This window comes from Drosophila miranda, chromosome 2 (genome assembly GCF_003369915.1).
Source record: "Drosophila miranda strain MSH22 chromosome 2, D.miranda_PacBio2.1, whole genome shotgun sequence".
NCBI lineage: Eukaryota > Metazoa > Arthropoda > Insecta > Diptera > Drosophilidae > Drosophila > Drosophila miranda.
In genome coordinates, this window is record NC_046675.1 from 4,177,839 (window position 1) to 4,199,555 (window position 21,717).

General features: G+C 43.9%; 2 protein-coding genes across 4 annotated transcripts in view; one reads left to right on the plus strand and one right to left on the minus strand.

Moving 5' to 3' along the window:
• LOC108157315 (opioid-binding protein/cell adhesion molecule) overlaps positions 1 to 21,717 on the minus strand; it is a 136,926-nt gene that overhangs the window by 77,275 nt on the left and 37,934 nt on the right. The window lies entirely within an intron of this gene.
• Positions 2,035 to 3,036, plus strand: LOC108154022 (odorant receptor 98a). Its single transcript, XM_017284114.2, has 3 exons — positions 2,035 to 2,492; positions 2,556 to 2,913; positions 2,965 to 3,036. The coding sequence occupies exons 1-3, from the start codon at positions 2,035 to 2,037 to the stop codon at positions 3,034 to 3,036; spliced, it is 888 nt and encodes a 295-aa protein (XP_017139603.2).

Genomic DNA, 21,717 nt, shown 5'->3' on the forward strand with positions numbered 1-21,717 from the left:
CAATTCATGTGCTATAGGGATTTGGTGGAATGCGAGGCACGTAAAGTGCTGCTGCTGCTGCTGCCTGCTACGTGAAAAGCGGCTGGCAGACACGCTTTTAAGCAAATCAGTTTATGTTTCCGAGACAATACTTCATCAGTCGGGGCCTTATGCACACACACATGACGTGCCCCAAATGGCCAACAATAAGCCTCAACTTGGCTAAGCACAATGCAGGAGTAAGAGTCAGAGCCAAAGAAGAGTGAAAAAAAAAAAACATAGACAAAATTGTGCGAAGCAGAAAAATGTTTATGCGTCACGTTGTTGCAATCATTAGACGGAGGAGCGACAGAGCGGCATAGCGCAGAGAGCGTGTGTTTGGAATCAGCAAACGCCAGGCATCAATATGCCCGACAATTGTCTTGGCCAATTGTCTCACAATCTCTCTACGTGGCAGAGACAGCTCCCTGGTTGCCACTTTTCGGATGGAAAGATGGGCAGGAGGGCAGGAGGGCAGGATGGCTAGATGCGATGGCTGGAATGGTTGGTGTGTAATGAACTCTGTCATAGCTTGATTGAAGGTCATCCTTCTGCCGCTTTAATTATGCAGTGAACTCTTTGCCGTTTATTTGAATGTCTGCACTCTTTTATGGGCATCACCCACCACACATGCCGTAAATCTAATAACATAAGCTCGACACGCAGTCAGAGATGGAGACAGGGGGCTCGGGTTCGCTCTCTCTCTCTCTTGTTATTTATATGCATGCATAAATATCTGGGACGAAGTCCTGACCACAGTTGACTTGGTAACCGCAGAAAATGGCATAAAAGTCAACATGTTGAAACAGCAGCTGTAGGAGAAATATATAGCTCACAGATATTATGCGTGTGTGCCTCTGCTCTGTTGTGCTGTATGAGACTTTTCATATCTGACTTCGAGGCTATAAAGTATAAATTACGGCAAATGTGTTACGCAGCGGCAACATCGCAAAGCAACAGACCCTGAGCCCGAGCCCGTGCCCGAGCCCGAGCCATGGCACGCACAACTAACTAACAACTATTAAGCCTCTGGTTCTGCCACTGCCCCTGTGCCACACTGTGTTCCTATCTCTGACTCTGGCTCCGACTTCATCTCCGTGTGAAATACAGCCCAAAGACAGAGGACGCGGCACAGTAATCAACATGCGTGGCACTGAGCACATTTTACACATGCGCTATGCCATTTTTCCGGTGATTAAGTGTTGATAAGTCTATAAATTAACTCGAACACACGCCAGACAATGGCCACCAGTCCACCAGTGCTGCCTGTGGCATGTGGCATGGGGTGCCAGTGTCCGTGCCCATGCCCCCATGTGGCATGTGGAACATACTACACGTATTGACGCTATGTATATGCCGAAGGCATACATTTACGTATATTAATCATTCTGCAAAGACACCAACCATCTCCATGGGGCAGAGCCAGAGCTAGAACGACGGTCAAATGCGAAAAACTGTTGCCTACTTAATGGCGAAATTAAAGTGGTTATGTTATTAGAAATTCAAGGAGCTGCATAGGCACAAATTTGTGTTAACAACAGTGCGCAATAGAATGCGTGGGAAGAGTTACACATTTGTCATCCAAATGTCATCCAAGAGGAAAGGTTATTCATGTAACGTACCTCCCACTTTTGTGGTATAAATATTAACTCGCAGTTCTGGCATAGGCCCAGTCGAAACCTAGTCACATACGCGTAACATCGAAGCAGAAAAATGTTTAACCTTTTGAAAGAGCCAACTCCGGGGAATCTTATGTCCTCGCCAGAGGCATTCAAGTACATGAAGTACACCATGATCTTAATGGGATGGATACCCCCACAAGGAGGATGGACAGCCTCCAGTATAATAATGTCGATTTTCATAGTAGCTGTCTCCGTTGTCTATGTGCCAATTGGAGTCTTCATCACTTTTTTCGTGGAATTGAAAACCCTTTCACCAAGTGAAGCTTTGTCCGTGCTCCAGGTCGCACTCAATACCATGGGATTTCCTTTGAAGTTGCTTTTCTTCAGACTCTATATGTGGCGCTTCTACAAAATCGAGAAGCTCCTTGGCCGCATGGACGAGCGTTGCATCGACAGCACAGAGCGCAGCGAAGTGCATCGCTGGGTGGCACGATGCCACATTGCATATCTCATCTACCAGTTTATCTTCATCTCCTACACCATATCTACATTTCTTACGGCAACCTACTCGGGTGTGGTGCCATGGAATATCTACAATCCATTCATTGATTGGCGCGAGAGCACACGGAACCTTTGGATTGATTCGATGCTGGAATTAATGTTCATAATTGGCATAGTTATCCAAACCTATATGACAGATGTGTTCCCCCTTCTGTACGGTCTGATGTTACGGGCCCACATTAAGCTCCTCAGGCAGAGAGTCGAGAAACTTTGCTTGGATCCCAGTCAGACTGATGATGAAAACAATGAGGAGCTCGAGAATTGCATCGAGGACCACAAACTTATTCTAGAGTAAAAAAATGAGGGTAAACTTATTGAATTTGTAAGTGATTTTTTTTTTGTATTTTCGCATAGATACGCCTCTGTCATACGTCCTGTAATCGAACCTACCATCTTAGTGCAATTCATGCTGGTCGGCTTAGTCCTGGGGATATCCCTGATCAATCTTTACTTTTTTGCTGACACCTGGGCAAAACTGGCTATAGCCGCGTACATAGTCGTTCAGATTTTTCAGACATTTCCCTTCTGCTACACCTGCGACCTCATCAGGGAGGACTGTGAGTCCTTGGCCATGGCCATATTTCACTCCAACTGGAAGGGCTCGAGTCGCAGATATAGATCCTCGTTGATTTACTTCCTGCAGAATGCCCAGAGGACGATCTCCTTCAACGCCGGATCTGTATTTCCCATATGCTTGAACACCAACATCAGGGTAAGAAAATTGAGATACCTATCGACCTATAGACTGTTAATTTCTTTGCAGGTTGCCAAACTAGCCTTTTCTGTGGTTACATTTGTGAAGCAATTGGGATTAGGATCCGAGATAAACAAGTAAAGAATTACGCATATTTTGATTATATTTTTGATTGTCACCTAATTACTATGTTATATCAAATATCTGCAATAAATATAAATATGTTTTTTCTCACTAAAAATCAATGAAATGCTCGTCTTTCGATAGTTCGATAGTTTCGATAGGAATCACTTTATTATTCTCCAATTTTCGGTACAACGCCATCGGACCACATTCTCTTCGAGCTATGGTTATCCTCGAGCTATGTTAATTATATAGAATGAAGCTAAAGGTCAGGAAGATGGGAATTGCGAGTTAGAAAACGTATTGCAAGTAATTATTGAATCAAGCATTCAGTCAACAAAAGGCGCAAAGTTGCACAACCAATGGTCGCCCCTATAATCGATTATTGTGCGTCTAATGCGTGGGAAGAGTTACACATTTCTCATCGGCATGCACTCAACAAAAAGTTCCATTTTGCAACGAAACACAAAATATTCTGGCAGTAGAGGGCAACCTCCTACTTTTCTCAGTGCAAAAGGAAATGGTATAAGTACAGAAGTCTTGATTTTCAATTGCAGTTGTGAAATTAGCCTAAAGCAAAGTGCATCCCCCTTGAGTTTCAGATACAAATCAACGCTGTTTTACTTCCAGTAGTTCTGGTCATTTCCGGTCATTATTGGAGATGGCAACATCTCCATGAACGCAAAAGAATCAGTGTAAGCATATTGCAGGCAATCCCAAACCATCCAAAGCCAATAATTTATTTATTTTCATGCCGCCACTGAGGTCAACTTTATGAAGCAAAATAACATATACACGAAACGCCAAAGGAGCATAGGAGTAAGTGGCAGGAAAATGACTCCAATATGAAATGGTATCCACCTCACATCCGCAAGGGAAAGTACACACACACAAAATACTGTACGATGGCACAATTCTGTGGCCCCGAGTCCCCACCACTTTCCATTTCTGGCTTCAATTTCTTCGTTTTGTGTGTGTTTCCTGTTAAGAAATACAATTATGCAAACAATCGGGTGGTGGAAACGACAAAGTCAATTAAAATACGAGAAAATTAATTGCTTAAAATACGCATAGAATTGATTTACAAATTCGGCAAGACAGCGCAAACAAGAAATCAGTTTTAATTGCGGTTAAGCCAGGAGCAAAGACTCCTGGCGTCTGGCTCTCCGTTTCTCCACTTTCCACTTTCCCATTTCCTGGAAAACCCCAAAGTTCAAAGTCTAGCCGCTGGCGCAAATGTGCTTTGCCTGTCTTTGATGTGGAGCGACGGCTACAAATATCTAACTGCTGGAAGGAACTGCTGGTGGCACAGCGAGAGGCAGCGGCATCAGCAAGGATGCTGGTAGAACCAACATTTACATAAACTGAAATCAAACTGGAAATAGAGGCCACCACGAATGGAAAGCAAGAGCACTCATATTTAATGTAAACGCAGCGAAAAGCCTGCGGAAAATTAATTTGCATTTTTCCCAACCAACCAAAACAACAACCGCCAGAGCCACAGCCACAGCCACAGCCAGCAACCGGCAGCAGGCAGCCGACAACAACTGGCATACATTTGCAATCGAGTTGGTACATAGTTTTCCAAAAACACAAGTTTTCACTTGCCCAAATTCGCTGGGGAAATGCGGGAAACTCTTACCTCACATTGGGAGAAGGTGGCACTGACACCTCACATTTCCCCCGGGGCAAGAACACACACAGCCGATGTCTCCATTCCAGCAAAGAGGAGTCCACGAGGAGCAGGAGGACGAACTGTAGACGCGGCACGCGTAGACGCATTAAATCAAATTAAAAGCCCCGCTAAAAGAAGTGACAAAACCCCAGGTAAATCCCATTTTAAATACAAATAGCATGCGTATACGCCCTGCGGGGGGGGCGTGGTGGCCAGAGGGAGAGACTCGGAGTCGGAGTAGTCGTCTCTGAGTGGTTCTGTGGCACACATTTTTCCAGGAGGCTTAACGGTGCGGCGTCTGTAATCTTAGTTTAAGTTGATTGTACGACATCCGAATAGAGGATGGAGGATGGAGGATAGAGGATAGAGGATAGAGGAAAACGCTGTAGCCAAACACGATCCACAGTAAAATGCTTTAAATAAAAATTTGTGGGCCAGGGCTTTAGAGCCGGGGAAAATGGGTTTATTTGTTTGTTTGTCGGAGTCTAAGGGTTTGTCTGGCGCAACACTTTGGGGTCTGGCAACACGGGGACTAAGACACTCGCCTGCCTCTGTGTTTCTGGTTCGGGAATTGCTTTTAGCGTAATTGCAAGTGTATTCCCCAAAGGTGGCTCGAAGAGCGACTCTGCCTTTAGGCCCGAGCAGCGCACGGAGCCGGCGGCATTGTGTTTCGACCATATTTGCACGGTGCCGCATTTCAATTAACCCGTGAACCTCTGTACCCATGGCCCCCGGTCTTTGTTTCGTTAGTTTTTATTAGTTTTTAACCTTTTGGCTTTTCACAATGCAAGTGTGTGCTTGCCTGCCTGCTGGCCTGCCTGACTGGCTGCCGTTCAACGCAGCTCAATCAATCAGTCAGGCGATCAATCAAAAAATTCAATCACCATCAATTGCAGGTCCGCAAACAGAGAAGGCAGCGGGCCAGCCACAGGAAAAAATAACAGCTCAGAGACTCATTCATTAACTGGAAAACGATTCTGGCCAAAGCCGAAAATTGCAAATCGACAAAACCCAAGCTAAAGCCAAAGCCAAAGGCTCCGAGCACTTCACTTGACTATTCAGCCAAAAAAAAGTTTTGCCCTCTGTGTACTTTACGATGGCCGATGCATTGGGCCAAAACCAGAACCCTCCACACGCCCTTTGCTTCCGTCCTGGACTATGTTTTTTGTAGCATATGATACGAATTTACATGTGTCCGGTACACTGGAGAAAAATGCATACATTCCTGCTATAACCATTCCAAGTAGGAATAAACAGTCTTTAAGATTCATTTATGTGTTAATTTACAAAAATTTTGGCCAAAGATGAAGCCTAAAGTACATGTAAAGGTCGTAGACAGAGCAACAAGGCCTTCAGGCTGGTTTTTAATATTATCACATTGAAATGATTTCGATTTGAGAGCAAAGACAGAATGGGTACGAAAAACTTGGCAACTGGTGTGCCAACTCACTGAAAAGGTTGCAAAATGTATCCCCTATGAGGCAGTGATGGGGTTGGTGGGCGGAACGAGGGACTGCGTCTGGAGGAACGTCTCACCGAGACGCCACGAATGCTTGAATCAATTATGCTGTTCCCGCTATCCAATAAGAAAAGGAGTTTGGTGTCGTCGACCTCATCTCCGCTTATCTCCGCCGATTGCGGATTTCCGTCAAGAAATCTAAAGTCAGTATCGTGTTCTCAACGTATGACTTTTCCCTCAGTGTACATATCTGTGTTATTATGTGTGGAAGTGTGAGTGTGTGTGAAATTGTGTGGCTTGTAAAAATCACTTTTTTAAAGCATTCGGCCTTTGCGACAGATACACGCATTGAAGCGTGGGCACTTTTGCGTTTTGCCAACGAGGAACACAGGACGAGAAGGAGGATGAGGATGAGGATGAGGAGCAGGATGAGGACCATTCCATGCTGCACGATGCCACACGATTGAAGGCAGCCAACAGCCAGCCAGCATACTTGTATTTATTTTATTCCAGCTCGTTCTGGCAGTGCATAAAACTGTTTTTAACATGGTTCTTCTGTTGGTTGTTTTTTTTCGTTTCGTTTCGTTCGGGAGGAGCGGAGCGGAGCGGAGCGGAGCCCTTTTTATGCCAAATGTAAGCGATCTGCACGGAACTGACACAAATACGGGACTCTGCCAAAGGGATGGGGTTGGTGTTGGTGTTGGGGTTGAGGATGGTGTGGCATGAAAGCCGAGTGTTGGACAAGCAGATTTAAACCGTTACGGTTTACCTGCCACTATACAACACACGCACCCCGTGCCACCTACATCTACCCATGGATGCATACACATATACCATATATATTTCAACACACACCTTCACATACTGCATGTGTACATATATATATTTAAATAAAACGCTTTCGCATCAAGCAGGACAGCGCCGCACTTTGCGCAATCACAGACAAAAACGCGGCCAGTTGGGGCATGCTACAGCATGAAGCAGGGGCAGAACGGAGATGACAGAGTGGAGTGGCACATCGTGGGGTGGGAGATGGAACCAGCTTCCATTGATTTCACACAGCTTTGGCGAAGAAAAACACATAAAAGCCGTTCCAGTACAACATAAAAAAAAGCTTAACATTTTACAAAAAAAAACGAGACGAAAGGAGGAGAAGGACGATAGCCGAAGCTTTGGATACCCTTGAATTTGCAGGTGTCATAATCCTAGGGAAAATTTCAAACTATATTCAAAGGCAGTTTGTTATTTTTTTTAAAGAATTTTTTCTTAGCATTCTACAGTTTCGTCTGCTTTTTCCGAAAAGATACCCCATTTCAGGGCTCGTAAAAATCTCCTTGACTTCATTGCAAATCACGCCTCAAGCTTCCAATACCCTATGCTAGAGTATTCAAAAAAAAAAACCCTTTTACACACACATAAACAAATGGAAATGCAAATATAAATACGACAACAGGGAAAGCGGAAAAGAGGACTGCTAGACGGGTGGACTTGGCAAAAATGTTGTCGTCACGTGGCCGCTGCATAAGCTGAAATGAGTTACATCAAATGCTTTTGGCTTTCACAGGAAATGGCAGCGCAATGCATTTTTATTTACATCTAAGGACACTGGTAGCAGCGGCAGGGGGAAAGCCATTAAGGAATTGCTCGGCAATTGAAATGTCCAAGTCAAATAAAAAGCGAGGGGGTACTCGTTGCCGTTGCCGTTGCCCCAGACATTCATTGGACGAAAGAAAGATAGGAGGAGGAGTATGGGGTGCTGTGGTTTGTCAGGCATTTGATTAAAATTAAAAAATACTTGGACTCTCGGCAGGCTTTGATGTCGACCACATCATGGGGGGATCTTTACCCACAGTAACGTTCCTTCCACTCGTCTAAATCCGCTATTTAGTTCCCATTCTCCACCGTGACATTGATTTATGCGAAGCAGTGTAATGAAAAGGATCAGAAGGACCGAAAAGCGACCAACTGGCTGTATCATCTGGCTGGACGAGGTAAACGATGGCCGGCGTTAAGCATTCGATTAAGGTAAGCGAAAATAAATTACAAAGTATTACGGCTAAATGGTGTTCTGCCAAAAGTGTTCTCCCCCCCTCTCTTCGAGCGATACGCATACGCCTCATGGGGCACAATCCATACATAAAAGGCAGCTCCAGGAGTGGGGCAGAACTGGTGCTGCTGCAACACTCGAGAATTTCCTCGCGAGCTCGAGGCAGACGGCAATCAATCATCAATTACGATTAAGTCCATCAGGAATTATGCGTTAAATTGATGGAAAGTCAGATGGCAGTTGGCTTGAATTATGGCGTTAAATCAATTTTCGTTCTGTAGTTAAATCAATGGAACTATTCCTCCGGCCATTGGCCCCGGGCTTAGCTCTGGCATTAGCATTAGCTGCACAGAACCGTCAGTCAAAGTCAGTCTGCCAGATGGTAGAGTCAGATCCGGAGAGCTAATGCCGAGGCAGATGCTCAGAACAAACTTTAATCGCCCGCCAGGACACTCAGGCTCTCTCTCTCTCTCTCTCTCTGGATCTGTATCCCGGGTTTCAAGTGACGTCGGAAAACTTTCGCCAGGCCAATAAACCAGGACCCAGCGACAGCCAAACGACAAGGCTGCCTGGCTGCTGGTCTCCACTCTATTCGACTCCACTCCACTTGATCCAAGGAAAAGGCAGGACAAGCCGACACTGTGACGCATCGACCTGGACCTAGACCTGGTCCTGGTCCTGGACCCGGACCCCTCGCTGAATGTTTGCTACGTCCGCCTGCATCGCTTCTACGAGAAATGAAAATATTTTCTTGCATTGCGCTCAGCGAAATTGAAGAAAAATCTAAAGAAAATTAAAAAAAGGAAGGCATGCTTTGGTCTTATTAGGACTATGGGATACCTATTACCTATTATAATAATATAATAATTATTATTTATTATGCAAAATATATAAACAGAAAGCAAAAAAGCTTAAAATATTTATATAATATTTATATATGATTTTTTACAGATGAATAGATAATTGATGTAAGCAGTAATTTATCGAATTTCATTTCTAAAATTTAAATATATTTAAATTGGGGAAACAAGAGTTTGTTCGAGTGTCAGGGCGAAAAGGCGACGGGAAAGATTTCAAAATTATCTCAAACTGCATTAGCATTCCAGAGATAATTTCATATATAATCCAGATCCATAGCTAGATCGATTCCAAACTCGTAGAAACGCAGAAAGAAGAAACCTTCTGCTTTTTACCCACATTTTCAATGGTCCAATAAACCCTAAAGTTTCACATTTACAAGGTAACCAAAACAAATCAACTGAACAGAAGAAAAACTGCAAATCGCAGTGCATCGTCCATCCTGTCCTTCGTTCCATTCCGTAGGTCCATCTGTCTGTTTGTCTGTCTGTCTGTCTGTCCGTCTGGGGTGTCTGCGCGTCAATTGACTGCAATAATTCTGGGGAAAGAGCGCAGAGTGTAAGGCTGCCGAGATGCCGAGCTGCCAAGCCAAGTAGTAATTTATTTATCAAGTTTCAAGCTGCAGCTTGAAAACTTAATACGCGACTAAATTGAATGCAGTGCACAAAAGAAGCATCTATTGCATCGAAAATTAAGCCGTGAAGGCCAAAGCCCAGGCCCAGTCAGAGTTTTGCCCATAACTAAAGCGTCGGAACAACTAAGTCGATTAACGCTCGATCATCAATAGAAAGAGTGGGGGAGGGAGGGAGGGAGGGAGAGAGCGGTCATCGATAGCTTTTGAAGGGTGCTTGTCCCTAACCAAATTGCACTTTACCACAAAATTCAATTTTCGTATCCTCTTTGCCCCTGCTGCTGCATGCGGCATGGCATCCTGGCCAGTAAGTAGCAATTCATGCGTGAACCTGACAAGGACACGCCCACAATACACACAGCACCCCCACAGCTCAAAGTGTGTGTGTGTGCGCGGTGTGGGGCATGCCACAATCTACTGTACCGTATCCGCTGCTACTGCTGCTGCTGTTTGCTGCATGCCAGCATAAGCAAATAAAAAAGAGAGTGAAAAATCGAATGCGTATCCTTTGTGCAAAGTATCGAAATGAAAGGACATTTATGCAGAAAGACATATGGGTCAGGGGACTCGACAAACTTTTCTTTATCGCCGAGCGAGCCGCATACACACACTCCAATCGCAAATATTTGTAGAATGCCATAACACAAGGACCCAACGTGAAGGGCTACACCGACACACAACACACACCCAGAAAGGGGAAAGTGTGGCAACTGTCTAGAACCGCCACTCATTGGTGCCCCAATTCCATTTGGAATCCCTTGTCCTCGTTCTTCATTGCCAGGTACTATTTGCATTGAATGGCAAATGGTGAAAGCAGTCTCTAATCGAAGGCAAAATATTCAATATAAATAATTGATGCGCACTTTTTGTTGTGCCCTTGCACTATCCACCTTGCCGCCCACCGTTGCATGCAACAATAAAAACAATTCCGAGTGCCAGCTGCTGCTGCTGCTGCTGCAATGGCAAAACAATTTTGCATACGTTTTCTACATGCATACATATATGTACTATGGCAGGACCTTGTGCCCGCCGCCCACTGATTGATGTCCTTTTTGCTGGCATTGTTCTTGTTGTTTTCGCAAATTGGTTTCCATTGAGCTAGAAATGGGGGCGGCTTGTCTGTGGCACACTTTCAAGGTTGCGCTTGCTGCCGCATTAAGTGTCCTGTCCACACGAGGAAAAACGAGGGGGAAAAAGAAGCAAAAATCCCATTGCATACTTATGAGGGCAAAGTGTATAAGTCTCAATTAAAATTTTACGCCCGTTTGCATTTAAAGTGCCTGTGTTTTGTGTATGTGTGTGTGGGGCTAAGAGAGAGAGAGAGAGACCCTGAGAAGGGGGAGAGTATAGGGTTAAGTGAGTAGCAGAGGTAGAGGGGCTACGGGTTAAGAGACGCTCAAGCTTTAAGAACTCGAGTGTGTGTGAGCGTGTATGTGTGGTGTATGGCCCATAGGCTCAACTGTTTGGTAGTTAGCCTACAGGCAGTAGCAGCACCATCTGTGCCACTTGCCCCAGCTCTTGTGCAAACTTTTCCAAACTGCACGCTGCATGCTGCAGCTGGAGCTGCCACAAAGCCTTGGCTTGTGGGTGTGTGTTGAAAGCTTTTTTTTTTGTTTTGTTGTCGGCCTTCCAGAGTGTGCACAAAAGCGTATTTAATGAAACGAAACTTTAAACATAATTGAGTAAGTGCTGCCATGCTGCCAAATTTGACAAAACATATTTTGTACGATACCACATCGTAGCTCCGACCACCCGATGCATTATAATCTGCCTTTTGTGTGTGCCTTAAATGTGGAAAGTCGCATGAGGGCTCAATACTGAAGGGCAATAATCGGGCATTATTTACGGGGTATTAGGTGCTACGGTTTGTAAAGATGATGATTACGAAAATTAATGTATCAGAGAACAATCGCCGCAGAACGATAGAAATATGTTACGTATCCTTTAAACGAGGGCTTTCCTTGATTACCAGAAGAGGTTCTCTATCTTCAAGGCTATGGTTATCTGTTCTCTTTATCCTATCCACCACTAATCGCCTTAGTTGTATATTTATTTAGTTTTTTTTTCACAATATTTTACTTACAATTTAAAATATATCCTTCACGTTTTTGCATGCTTTTCTAACCTTTTTGTAGTACTTTCTAAATATTTACTTTCACAGGAAGATGCTTTGACAGCATCAAAAACTATTGTTGCAACACAAAACTAACCCACCCACAAGCTGTTCTATCCCCTCCCACATGTGAAATACATTTTTTATTATCACTTTTTTGTAGCGGGGTTTTATGTTTTTTTTATTCTAGCTGTTTTGCAAAATAGAAATACAAATAAAAACAAAATCAACTTGCAAAATATGTGGAATATTCCACAGGCGCACAACAATGGCTATAACTAAAAGGCGCCAAATGAAATATGCAACAAAAGCGAAGAGCGCGTGGCACAGCCAAATAAATTGAAAACCGAAAGAAAAAAAGTACCAGCAACAAATTGAAAGAGTAAGGAGTGGAAGTGGAAGTGGAAGTGGGAGTGGGTAGTGCCGGCAAGGGAGAGAAAAATGTAAAATAGAAAATGGAAAAACACAAGCGTAGAGAGAACTTGGTTAACAAATTGCAGCGAATATTAGAAGCGAAGTCTAATGCAGCGGATGCAATGGATGTGCAACGGACAATGGACCCATATTTCTGACAACGAATTAAACAAAATCCAACTGGAGATATGTGTGGCAGGGAGAGGGGTCGAGAAGGGGTTAGATCAGGGAGTGACAGAAGCCGGGACAAACACAATAAACTGCCAGACAGGGGCAGGGACAACAAACTAAACTACAAAGAAAGGGTATATACGAGAGTTTAAGCTTTATAAATACGTATTTTGATATAATTTAGAAAACGTTCTTGTATTTTGTATTAGGACGTTCAATGTGCTATCAATGTGCAATGGACGCCAATCAGAAGCTGGGCTAGCAGGCAGAAGGAGCAGACAACCTTTCTTCATTCCAACACGTATAACCTTTACCATCTTTGAGATACACTCGTGGTGATCCATTCTCTACTCTTTTTAAGAGTACAACAAAATGGCTAAAGAAAACACTCTAGAAACTGGCATCGCATCGATTTTCCTCATAGCCGAAAAGAAACAAGTTGATGATGTGCAGCCGCCACACATAGATACAACAAGCAGTGTGTGTGTGTGTGTGTGTGTATCTCTGTTCGTGAGTGGATTGGGCGGCCGAGAGCAGTGAAGCATTGGAGCATGGCTGAGGTCCGTGGGATAGAGTTGGACTTGGAGCTTTTCATATTTCCGCTCGAGTCTGCTGCCAGGACAATTTTTAAAAATTCAATTTTCCTTAACGTCTAAGCGGTTTCTCCTCATGTTTGTGTGTATGTATGTATATCCCTGGTGTGTGTGTGACTGTAAGTTTTCCACTATAAAAGATGCAGCACAGGAATAGCTAGAGAAAATTGCCTTTTGCGGCGATTCCGTCCACAAATTGCCAGAGCAAGGAGGCAGGACGCAAAATATCAAAAATACAAAAAATAAAGAACCGAAGAGAATAAAATAAAAACAAAGTAAGACTCTGTAAGCATAAACCATCTAAAAATAAACCCAAAGAAATAGAAAACACCAGCGGATAGTATGCATTGGAAAAACATGGCCTAGCTCGTATTTCTCTTTAAACTGAATTTCTGTTTAGGAAAATTGCAGAAAATGCAATTTGAACACATGAACACAAGCACGCACATGCGAGTATAAATGTACATATATGTATACTCGATATATGTGTATGTGTTTGGGTGATATACCGAGCCCAAACAGAATTTCATTATTTGCTAGAAACACGCCTCCCAGACACATAACATAATGGTTCCGAGTGATGCATGACCCCAATGGAGTTCCAGGGATTGCTCTGCTCAGCTGTGCATTGATGTCTAATCCTTAATATTAAATCTATACAATCAATTTGCAGAAAGTTGTATTGGAGAGGGAGAGAAGCTATAAAGCAGAAGGGGGTTGCTATGCTGTGGAAAATGTGAGAGAGTGAAGTGCTGTTCTGCTTGCAAAATATATGGGATGTTGTGGGTCCTGTTCTGCACGAAAAAATGTGGGCGGATGGAAGGCCAGTTCTGCTCGAAGAACGTTAGAAATGTAAGGCCCATAGGTAGAGGACCTCTGTGAAAATCTGTGTAGGTATGAGGGTTCTCTACGAGCCGTCAGCACGTGACAGCGCATTATTAGTGGGCAGATCGCAAAAGGACCGCCTCCAGCCATCAACCGGGAATTCAATTTTCTGCATAGATACGCTGTATCGGGGCGTGTGCGATAGGGTGATGTAAAATGCAAAGGGAATAATGAAAGTCACCTTTGGCACAATAATTCATCATTGTGTGTGCGAAAAGAAACGCCAAAAGCAGCAGCGGCAGGAGCAGCAGCGGCGAGGTTCTCATATCAAATGAAATGCATAGTCATGCTATGTCAGCACACAGATACAGATACACAGACAGGACCCGGACACAAGCATAGATACATTCCACACATACATCCAAGCATTGGGGCACAGATACACAGAGGCACAGAGAGATGACCTACCTAACAACGTGGAAAAGCAAATAATGCAATTTTTCATATGCTCCTCATATTGTTGCTCTTGTTGTTGTTGTTGTTGTTGTTGTTGGTGGTGATGACATCCACATGGATACCCCCTACTATAGCCTCGTATATATATTCCGTCTCTAACTGCAATCTACGCACCCAGACAGCAGTTCTTTCCTTCTTGCTGCCTTCTGGCAGTTGATGTATGACCCAGAGCTCGCAGACCAGACTCCGGACCACGGACCGGGGGTCAACAGCCAGGGAATTGCCTAATAGATGAGCCAACAGAACGCTGGCCATATGTCAAGCCATCAAATAAATACCATAAATAGCACAAAAGAGCAGACATACCCTGAGAGATCCCCAGGGACAGCAGAGTTGCTGAGAGAGTGGTATGTAGGACGAGCTTTTGTGCCTTTGGGGCAAGAAACAATCAACATTCTCTGGCCAATTGCTGCTGCAAGAGAAGAAAACACATGCTGATTGCTGGCATACGTGGTCTTTGTCCTCACTTCACTTATTTTTGCCTCTGTGGAAATGATGATCAACCTGTGGAGGTACACTGAGAGAAATGAGATACCAGAGCTGGATAAACCATACCAGCCATACTCTCAATAATTTCCAAAATAATGGAAACCTCGATTCAATCATCCGTTCATTTATGGGAAATTTGTGCCCTTGTGGTGCATTGTGTGAAGCAGGGAACATATTATACTTTCCTTCTGATTTTCCACCTTTTTATGTCACTCAAAGAAATGGAAGAGTCAAAGAGGCAAACAAGGATTTACGCCTTTGATTTAAGTGACAGGGCGACAAAAGAAACAAAAAGAAACAAGGCAGCGGGACACAGATAATGTCAATATTAGTCGCCTGCATAATGTACAATAAATGGCAAAATAATACAAAGGGCAGTAGGCAGGAGTCGGGTAGGGCCACAAAGGGATGAAAAATCAATAGCCTCGGGCCACAAAGGACCCCTAAAAAAGGGATTTCCGAGCACAAAGCGAACCTTAAAGACGCAGGCCCAGACATTGGACGGTGCCGCGTATACAAGTGGGCAAAATAATTCTGTATGAAATAAAATATAAATTTGTCAGTTATGGTTTATGTGCAATTTGGCTCAGCAATCAATTAATCATCGGACTCGAAGGATATCGGAAGATTCCTTAGGATTTCTTTGTCCGTGGACATGTACGCGCGTCAAACATTTTATGAAAATTACAAACAGTTTTTGAAAAATGAATCAAAGCATGCGCACGTCATAAATTTCGTAAAAAGCATAATAAATAAAATGGAAATAATAACATTTTTATTACACTGCATTGAAGGAGGAAGGAGCCAGTGAAGCGCGTTGCCAAAAGGCGGTAACAGGCAGCAGGAGGCAGGAGTGGCATCCACCAAAAAGCACCTTCTAATACTTTCGAATGGCAAAAGTTTTTTGGGCAGAAAGACCGTCGCGTCGGTGCGTTCCATCCGTCGAGTCGACTGTTTGTTGGCTTTTAATGATGCCATCATAAATTATTACATTGCTATTTCGTTTTTATTGTTTCACCCGCGATTGAGCAGCTGGAGTGAATCCTGCTCCTGCAGGACCAAAACTCTTGAGCGGTGGAAAAACAAACCAGGCTAAATGCAATTATTATTACTTTTAAAGCATTTTTTATGCCCTTTTATTTTGGCAGCCACACGATTTTGCTATTAACAAACGGGGGACGAGGCGAGGCGCTCTCTCAGTGTATAACAATCTTTGGCAGGAAGAAGGACGAAAAAACTTCACTTCAGAGTTTATTATGATTTTTATGGATATAATATAGGCCGCACAGACCCCACAACCACAACCACACCCCTTGCCGCCGCTTGCTTTCCCTAAGATGCCCTGCGCACGTGCAATGGCTTCAATGGTTACCTCCTGGAGTCGCCACCACCTGTGCGATTTGATGCCCCAGCATTTTCCACGAAAAAAACTCTCCTCTCATTTCGGTCGACCATATTGACGATGCGGCGCGGTGGGCGGTTACGGAAATTGTTAAAACTGTAATTGCTAAACGAATTTTAATGAGCTCATTAATTTGATAAAGGGATTTACACGGTGTTGCGGTTGGGTGTGGCAGCAGCCAGCAGCAAGGAGTCCTGGTCCTGGTCCTGGCCCTGGCCCTGGCCCCGTGCTGCTGACGATGTCCTCGTGATGTGTTCTGTTCTCTGACCAAATGTTGCCATGCGGTTAACTCCAGTTTCTGTCTCTCCCACTCTGTTTGCCTCCCCGCTGACGGCATTGCTGTTGGCATTAATTAAAATTTGCTTCAAATTATATTCCAGCGCTTTTCTACCACCGCCAGCTGCTGGGCAAACAGAAAATTTTGTTTGACTTGCTAATGTTGTTGGCGGCTCCAAAAACTTGACATTTTTTCAAACCTCTCCAAAAAAAAAAATAAACACAAAAAAATTACACAACAGTACGCATACGCCGAAAAAAGAATTGCGGCGCCAAACAAAATAAGCGAAGCGTGAAAAGATATGCTGGATGGAGGGAGTCCTGCAACGCTTCCTGCCACACAGCTGGTTGCAGCAGCAGTACCCACCACACAGTAGAGCTGCAGTGCCAGCGACAGTCGCAGACAGACAGACCGTAGATAGGTCCTGACGCAGGACCCACACATTTGTCTGTAAACTGAAAATGATACGAGTAGTACCAAAATATTTTTCTGTTATTTTTTCCCATGCCCTTTCAGAGAGGTATTAACATATGTGTTTGAAGAGAAATATGCAATGCAGAAAATATTTTATAGGATTTATCAAAACTAAAACTTTTTAACAACCACGATCGAAGAAAAATGTTATACTTTTAGAGGAATTAATCGAAATTCCATTCTTTGTGGCAAAAACTTGACTTTTCTAAGAATAATCGCTGATTCAAATGGGATCTATATATCTGACAGCACAGCGCATTCGTTCCACTGGATAGTCCGTTCACTTACGGGAAATTTGTACAGCTAGTTACGTTTATTTGAGAAATGTGTCCTGGTAGCTGGGAGAATCACTCTTGATCTTCAAGGGTATCTCTGGCTTCGTCAGCTGCAGCCAGACATCCCCATAGTTTTTTTTCTTGTATTTTGGGTTTCGGCTGTTTTTCACGCCGACCGACACGTTCAGAGTGCGATTGGGGGCTCCCTTCTGGGCAGAGGGAGAGTCTCCAACGCGTTTCCTTTTTTTTGGTTCACTTTTCCAGTTCATCATGTGTCTGGATGGGCAGTGAGTGAAGGACAGCGGACACCAGACTGTGGGACAGTGGGACAGCGGACACTGTACTCTGGACCCTAGGACTCTGGACAGAGTTCAAGGCGAGACAATCAAATGTCGGATGCTATTTCGACGGCTGGTCTGTTCTGTTGTTGCCTCCTGTTGTCCGGCGTTACACTGTAAACGCGTTGATAAGCACACAAAAAGCTAATTGGATTTCATTCAATTGAAGTGGTTCCACCCCAAAAAAAAAGAAATAAGTAAAAGGAAAATGGAAAGACCGGAAAGAGTAGGGTCCTGGCGATAAATGTGAGAGGTTCGTGCGTTCAAGTGTTTCTGCAGAAACTTCAGTGCGTGGGATTAAAATCGATTCTTGTTATATTCATTGGTTATTTCATTCATTTTTTGTAGTCAACAAGTTTAAGCCCTTTAATCAGTCGATTGTGTACAGTAAAGTGTCCTAAAGAAGGCAGAAATTTGATATGAAAGCAAGATTTCTTGGTATTGAAAGTCTTTGAACAAAGCCTCTCAAAGAATACCAGCACTACTTGATCTCCCACTCCAAGCAGATTTATCTGCTAGCAGAAGGATACACAATTTTCGCTTATAAAGCAATTTAAATTCATGGTAACAGATTAAAGATAACCAGCGTTCCACAGAATGGCCGGAACAATGGGCAATATTGTTGCAAATTGTTGTCGCTGTTTAAGCAAATTTTGTCAAGAAAATACGAGTAACAGCTCACAAAAACAGAAGGTAAAAAATGGAAACCCCCAACCCCAACAGAAATAAAAACAATTGTCACCGAATGCGATTTCCACTTTACTCTTCCTGGTGTTGAAAAACTGTGGGCACAACGCAGGTGTGTTTTCAACATAAGAAAAATAAACCGAAAATACACTGTAACAATAAGAATAATAAAAATAATAATAAAGATCATATTTTCACAGGCAGTTGTTGCATGTTGCATAAAAGAGGGCAGGCGGGCCCATCATTGGTCATTGTTTTCGCACTTTTAATACAGGACACAGTTTTCAGTTGCATAAATATTTTCACACAGCAAAAGATAGGGAATATACACAAGGCAAAAGAGATGGAGAGCACAGAGATATAAGGCGATAAAGGAAGAATAAATGTACATATATACTCGTGTAGGCCAGAGAGGGGGCCATCCCCCTGCCATATTTCGCATAAACTGGTTTTTAATCAAGCCATCAAAATATAGCCCAAATATGCAAATTGCAAATTGAAGACCAAAGTAAAGCTCAACTTTGGTACGGGCTCAACGGGTGTTTCTGGCTCTGGGCCCGTGGACCCTAAGCCCATTAGCGAGTGACGAGAAAGGATTTTTGGCGGGTGAAATGATGGTAGCCAAGTGTTGCCAAGGCGTCAAGTCAAACGATAAAATATTCAACAAGCAGCAGCAGACCCACCCCGCCCCGCCCCGCCCACAGCTGCTTGGGCGCCAACAACAACAATGACAACATTAGTAACATTTGTTTGAATTAAAATGAAAACGTTGACAATCTTTCTGACTTTGAATGCCAAAGGCAGCAACAGCAGCAGCAGCTTGTAGGAGTTTCTATGTATTTGTATCTGTGTTTGTGCGTAATCCTCTCTCTCTCTTTCTCTCTATCTCTCTCTCTGTGTGTGTATTTGTGCGTATCTGTGTATGCGCTTAAATAGAATTAACATTCGTCTTGCCAGCAGCCAAAACGGAAAGGTTAGGATCGAGGTTCCGAAGCTTTAGATACTCTTTGCAGATGCTTTGGAATTTTCTGGTATGGATATTTGGAGCTTTGTAAGTCTTTGGACATGGTCCTGAAAGATTTTAGCTACACTCGAAGACGTTTGTTTCATTATCTATACATTTCAGTATCACAAATGTCTTTTCTTCACAACAAACATCTTTTTCAAGTCATAATACCCTAAAGAAAAGGGTATCGAAATGGCAATGTAGCCCCTGCAGTCCCAACCTTTTGGCTGAAAAGCAGAAACACGACAGCAGATTTGCTCGGCAGCTCATTCATTTTGCGCAGCCTGTCGGGGTGCTTAGATCCCACGCAAGCACGCTCCTTACCCCTCCTTTTCCGTCGTGCACCAGTGTGTGCCACCCATTTTCCCCACTCCTGGCACTGGCACTGGCACTGGCAGTGGCACTGGCACCCTTCCACCCGACATTTCATTTGTATTCGAAGCCTGGCTGGCTGCCTTGTGTCCTGTTGAACATTCTTAATTAGGTTAAATCTACTGTGCGACGGCAGGGCAGTGGGTTGGGTCCGGGCATCGGTACACAGAGCGGAGGTCTCCTCCCGGTAATGAAGTGAGTCTTTTCGGGGGTCGACGACGCGTGTTTGCCATTCGGCATAATTTAGTGTTGGGCCCCCGGTCGCCCCGCCAAAAGACACAAGACTCATATTTGCAATTTAAATCCGGGGAAATGAAACAATTATAAAACTTTATCGCCATGCAATCAACCACACACTACCCAAAAACCCAAACCCTAATCCAGATCCCAACCCAAGCCCAAAACACATGTGTGTGTCCAGGCTTGCACGAACAAAAAAAAAGAAATAGAATCCTGGAACATGTGTCGCTGTGAAAGTTCCTCCAGCTGGCTGACTCAAGAGATTCCCCTGCAGATCTCTGCGGCCAGCCCGGACGTTTATTATAAATGAACTTGGAATTTAATTAAGAGTTTCTCTCATATTCCGGCACACGTCTCAACCTCATTCGCATCTCGACATCATCCTGATGATGATGACTTTGTTGTCTCCATTTCGGGGCTCCATCACGAACAATATTAACGTCATTGTGCGGCCGCCGAGCTCGGGGTACAGGTCCGAGAAGAGGGGCCCCGAAACTGAAAAGCCACCCGGTTCAGCGTCCCAAAATGTTGTTAACTAAACTTTTTCAGAAAAATAACACAGCACAAAACGTAGCCGTAGAAGTAGCCGTAGCCGTAGCCTTAAACGCTGATGTAGCCGGAGTCGTTGTCGTGGCGCAAGCCGCAGCCGTAGCCGTAGTCGTAGCCATAACCGTAGCCAAAAGATGAAAAAAAAAACTTGAAAATTTTCTTCATTCGCGCTGCAGGCAGGGTAAGCCACAGTAAGTGGCACTCTTGGCATAAACAAGTCGCTGCCCCACTGCTGAGCCTCTGCCAAAAAAAGAAAGAACTCAAGAAAGAAATTTACAGCCGAAACATACCACTTAAGAATACCCTATAACCAGATACTTTTAGGTTTTTAGACCATTAGAGTTTTTAGAAAGTGGAAATAATTATACATAGATTGAAGAGAGCTGGCATATCTTTTCTTCTCATAAAGACCTCAGATAAAACTACAAGCAAAGCTCTAGATTACGGCTCAATTAATATTCCTAAAGAGTAATCGCTTGTGTATCCTTTGTATCCCATAATGCCCCATCTACAGGGTATACCGTAAAGGACAATCTTATGTGTGTGTATCGGTTTGAGTCGCCAGTCGCCTGTTTTGCCTGTCCTTTTTCCTCACTCTCTCCTTTACCAGTTTTCCCTTTTTATTAAATTGAATTTTGGACATGGGACAGGGACCAGGAGCAGGACCCGGGACCCGGTCATAGAGCCCAAGAATTCAAAATGAGGACGAGGCCGAAACCGGAGGCCGGTCGGCGATATGTTTATGATGCCACTTGTCTCTCACTTTCTCTCTCTCTCTCTTTCTCTCTCTTCTCTCTCTCTCTGGCTCTGTGAAGTACAATTTTGAATTTCTTGCATTTGCCGCTATCATATTTCAACGCGTGCCACTTGACAATTTCGTTGCTTCTAAATTAACTCAGACATATTTCCCTGACATTGGGACCATCGACTTATTGGAAGGGACGAACGGCGAACCCCAACACCAACACCAACACGTGCACAATCTGCACGTCCCTCCATCGGGGTCCTTTCCCCCATTTTCTTCTTCCTGCTCTAAAATCGAATTAAAAACTCATCTTTGCTCAATTTGTGGATGGTTCCTTCCCCCATTTCCCCACATATACGAGTACGACGGGATATCCAGTTTGGCGATGATTTAGGCAGTAGGGCCTTTTCCATTTCCATTTCCATCGCCTGCTGTGCCCGTCAATGTTGTTTCTTTTTTTATTGTTTTACTAGCAGAAAATCTGTTTTATTCGTACGTTTTATTGTTGGTACGAGTAATTTAATGTGCATTGCATTTAAGCTA

Excerpts from the sequence above, each read along its gene's own strand:
- LOC108154022 (XM_017284114.2), top strand. The coding sequence starts at position 2,035 with ATGTGGCGCTTCTACAAAATCGAGAAGCTCCTTGGCCGCATGGACGAG. Across the intron at positions 2,493-2,555 it reads GACCACAAACTTATTCTAGA|ATACGCCTCTGTCATACGTC; the intron begins GTAAAAAAATGA and ends ATTTTCGCATAG. Across the intron at positions 2,914-2,964 it reads GCTTGAACACCAACATCAGG|GTTGCCAAACTAGCCTTTTC; the intron begins GTAAGAAAATTG and ends ATTTCTTTGCAG.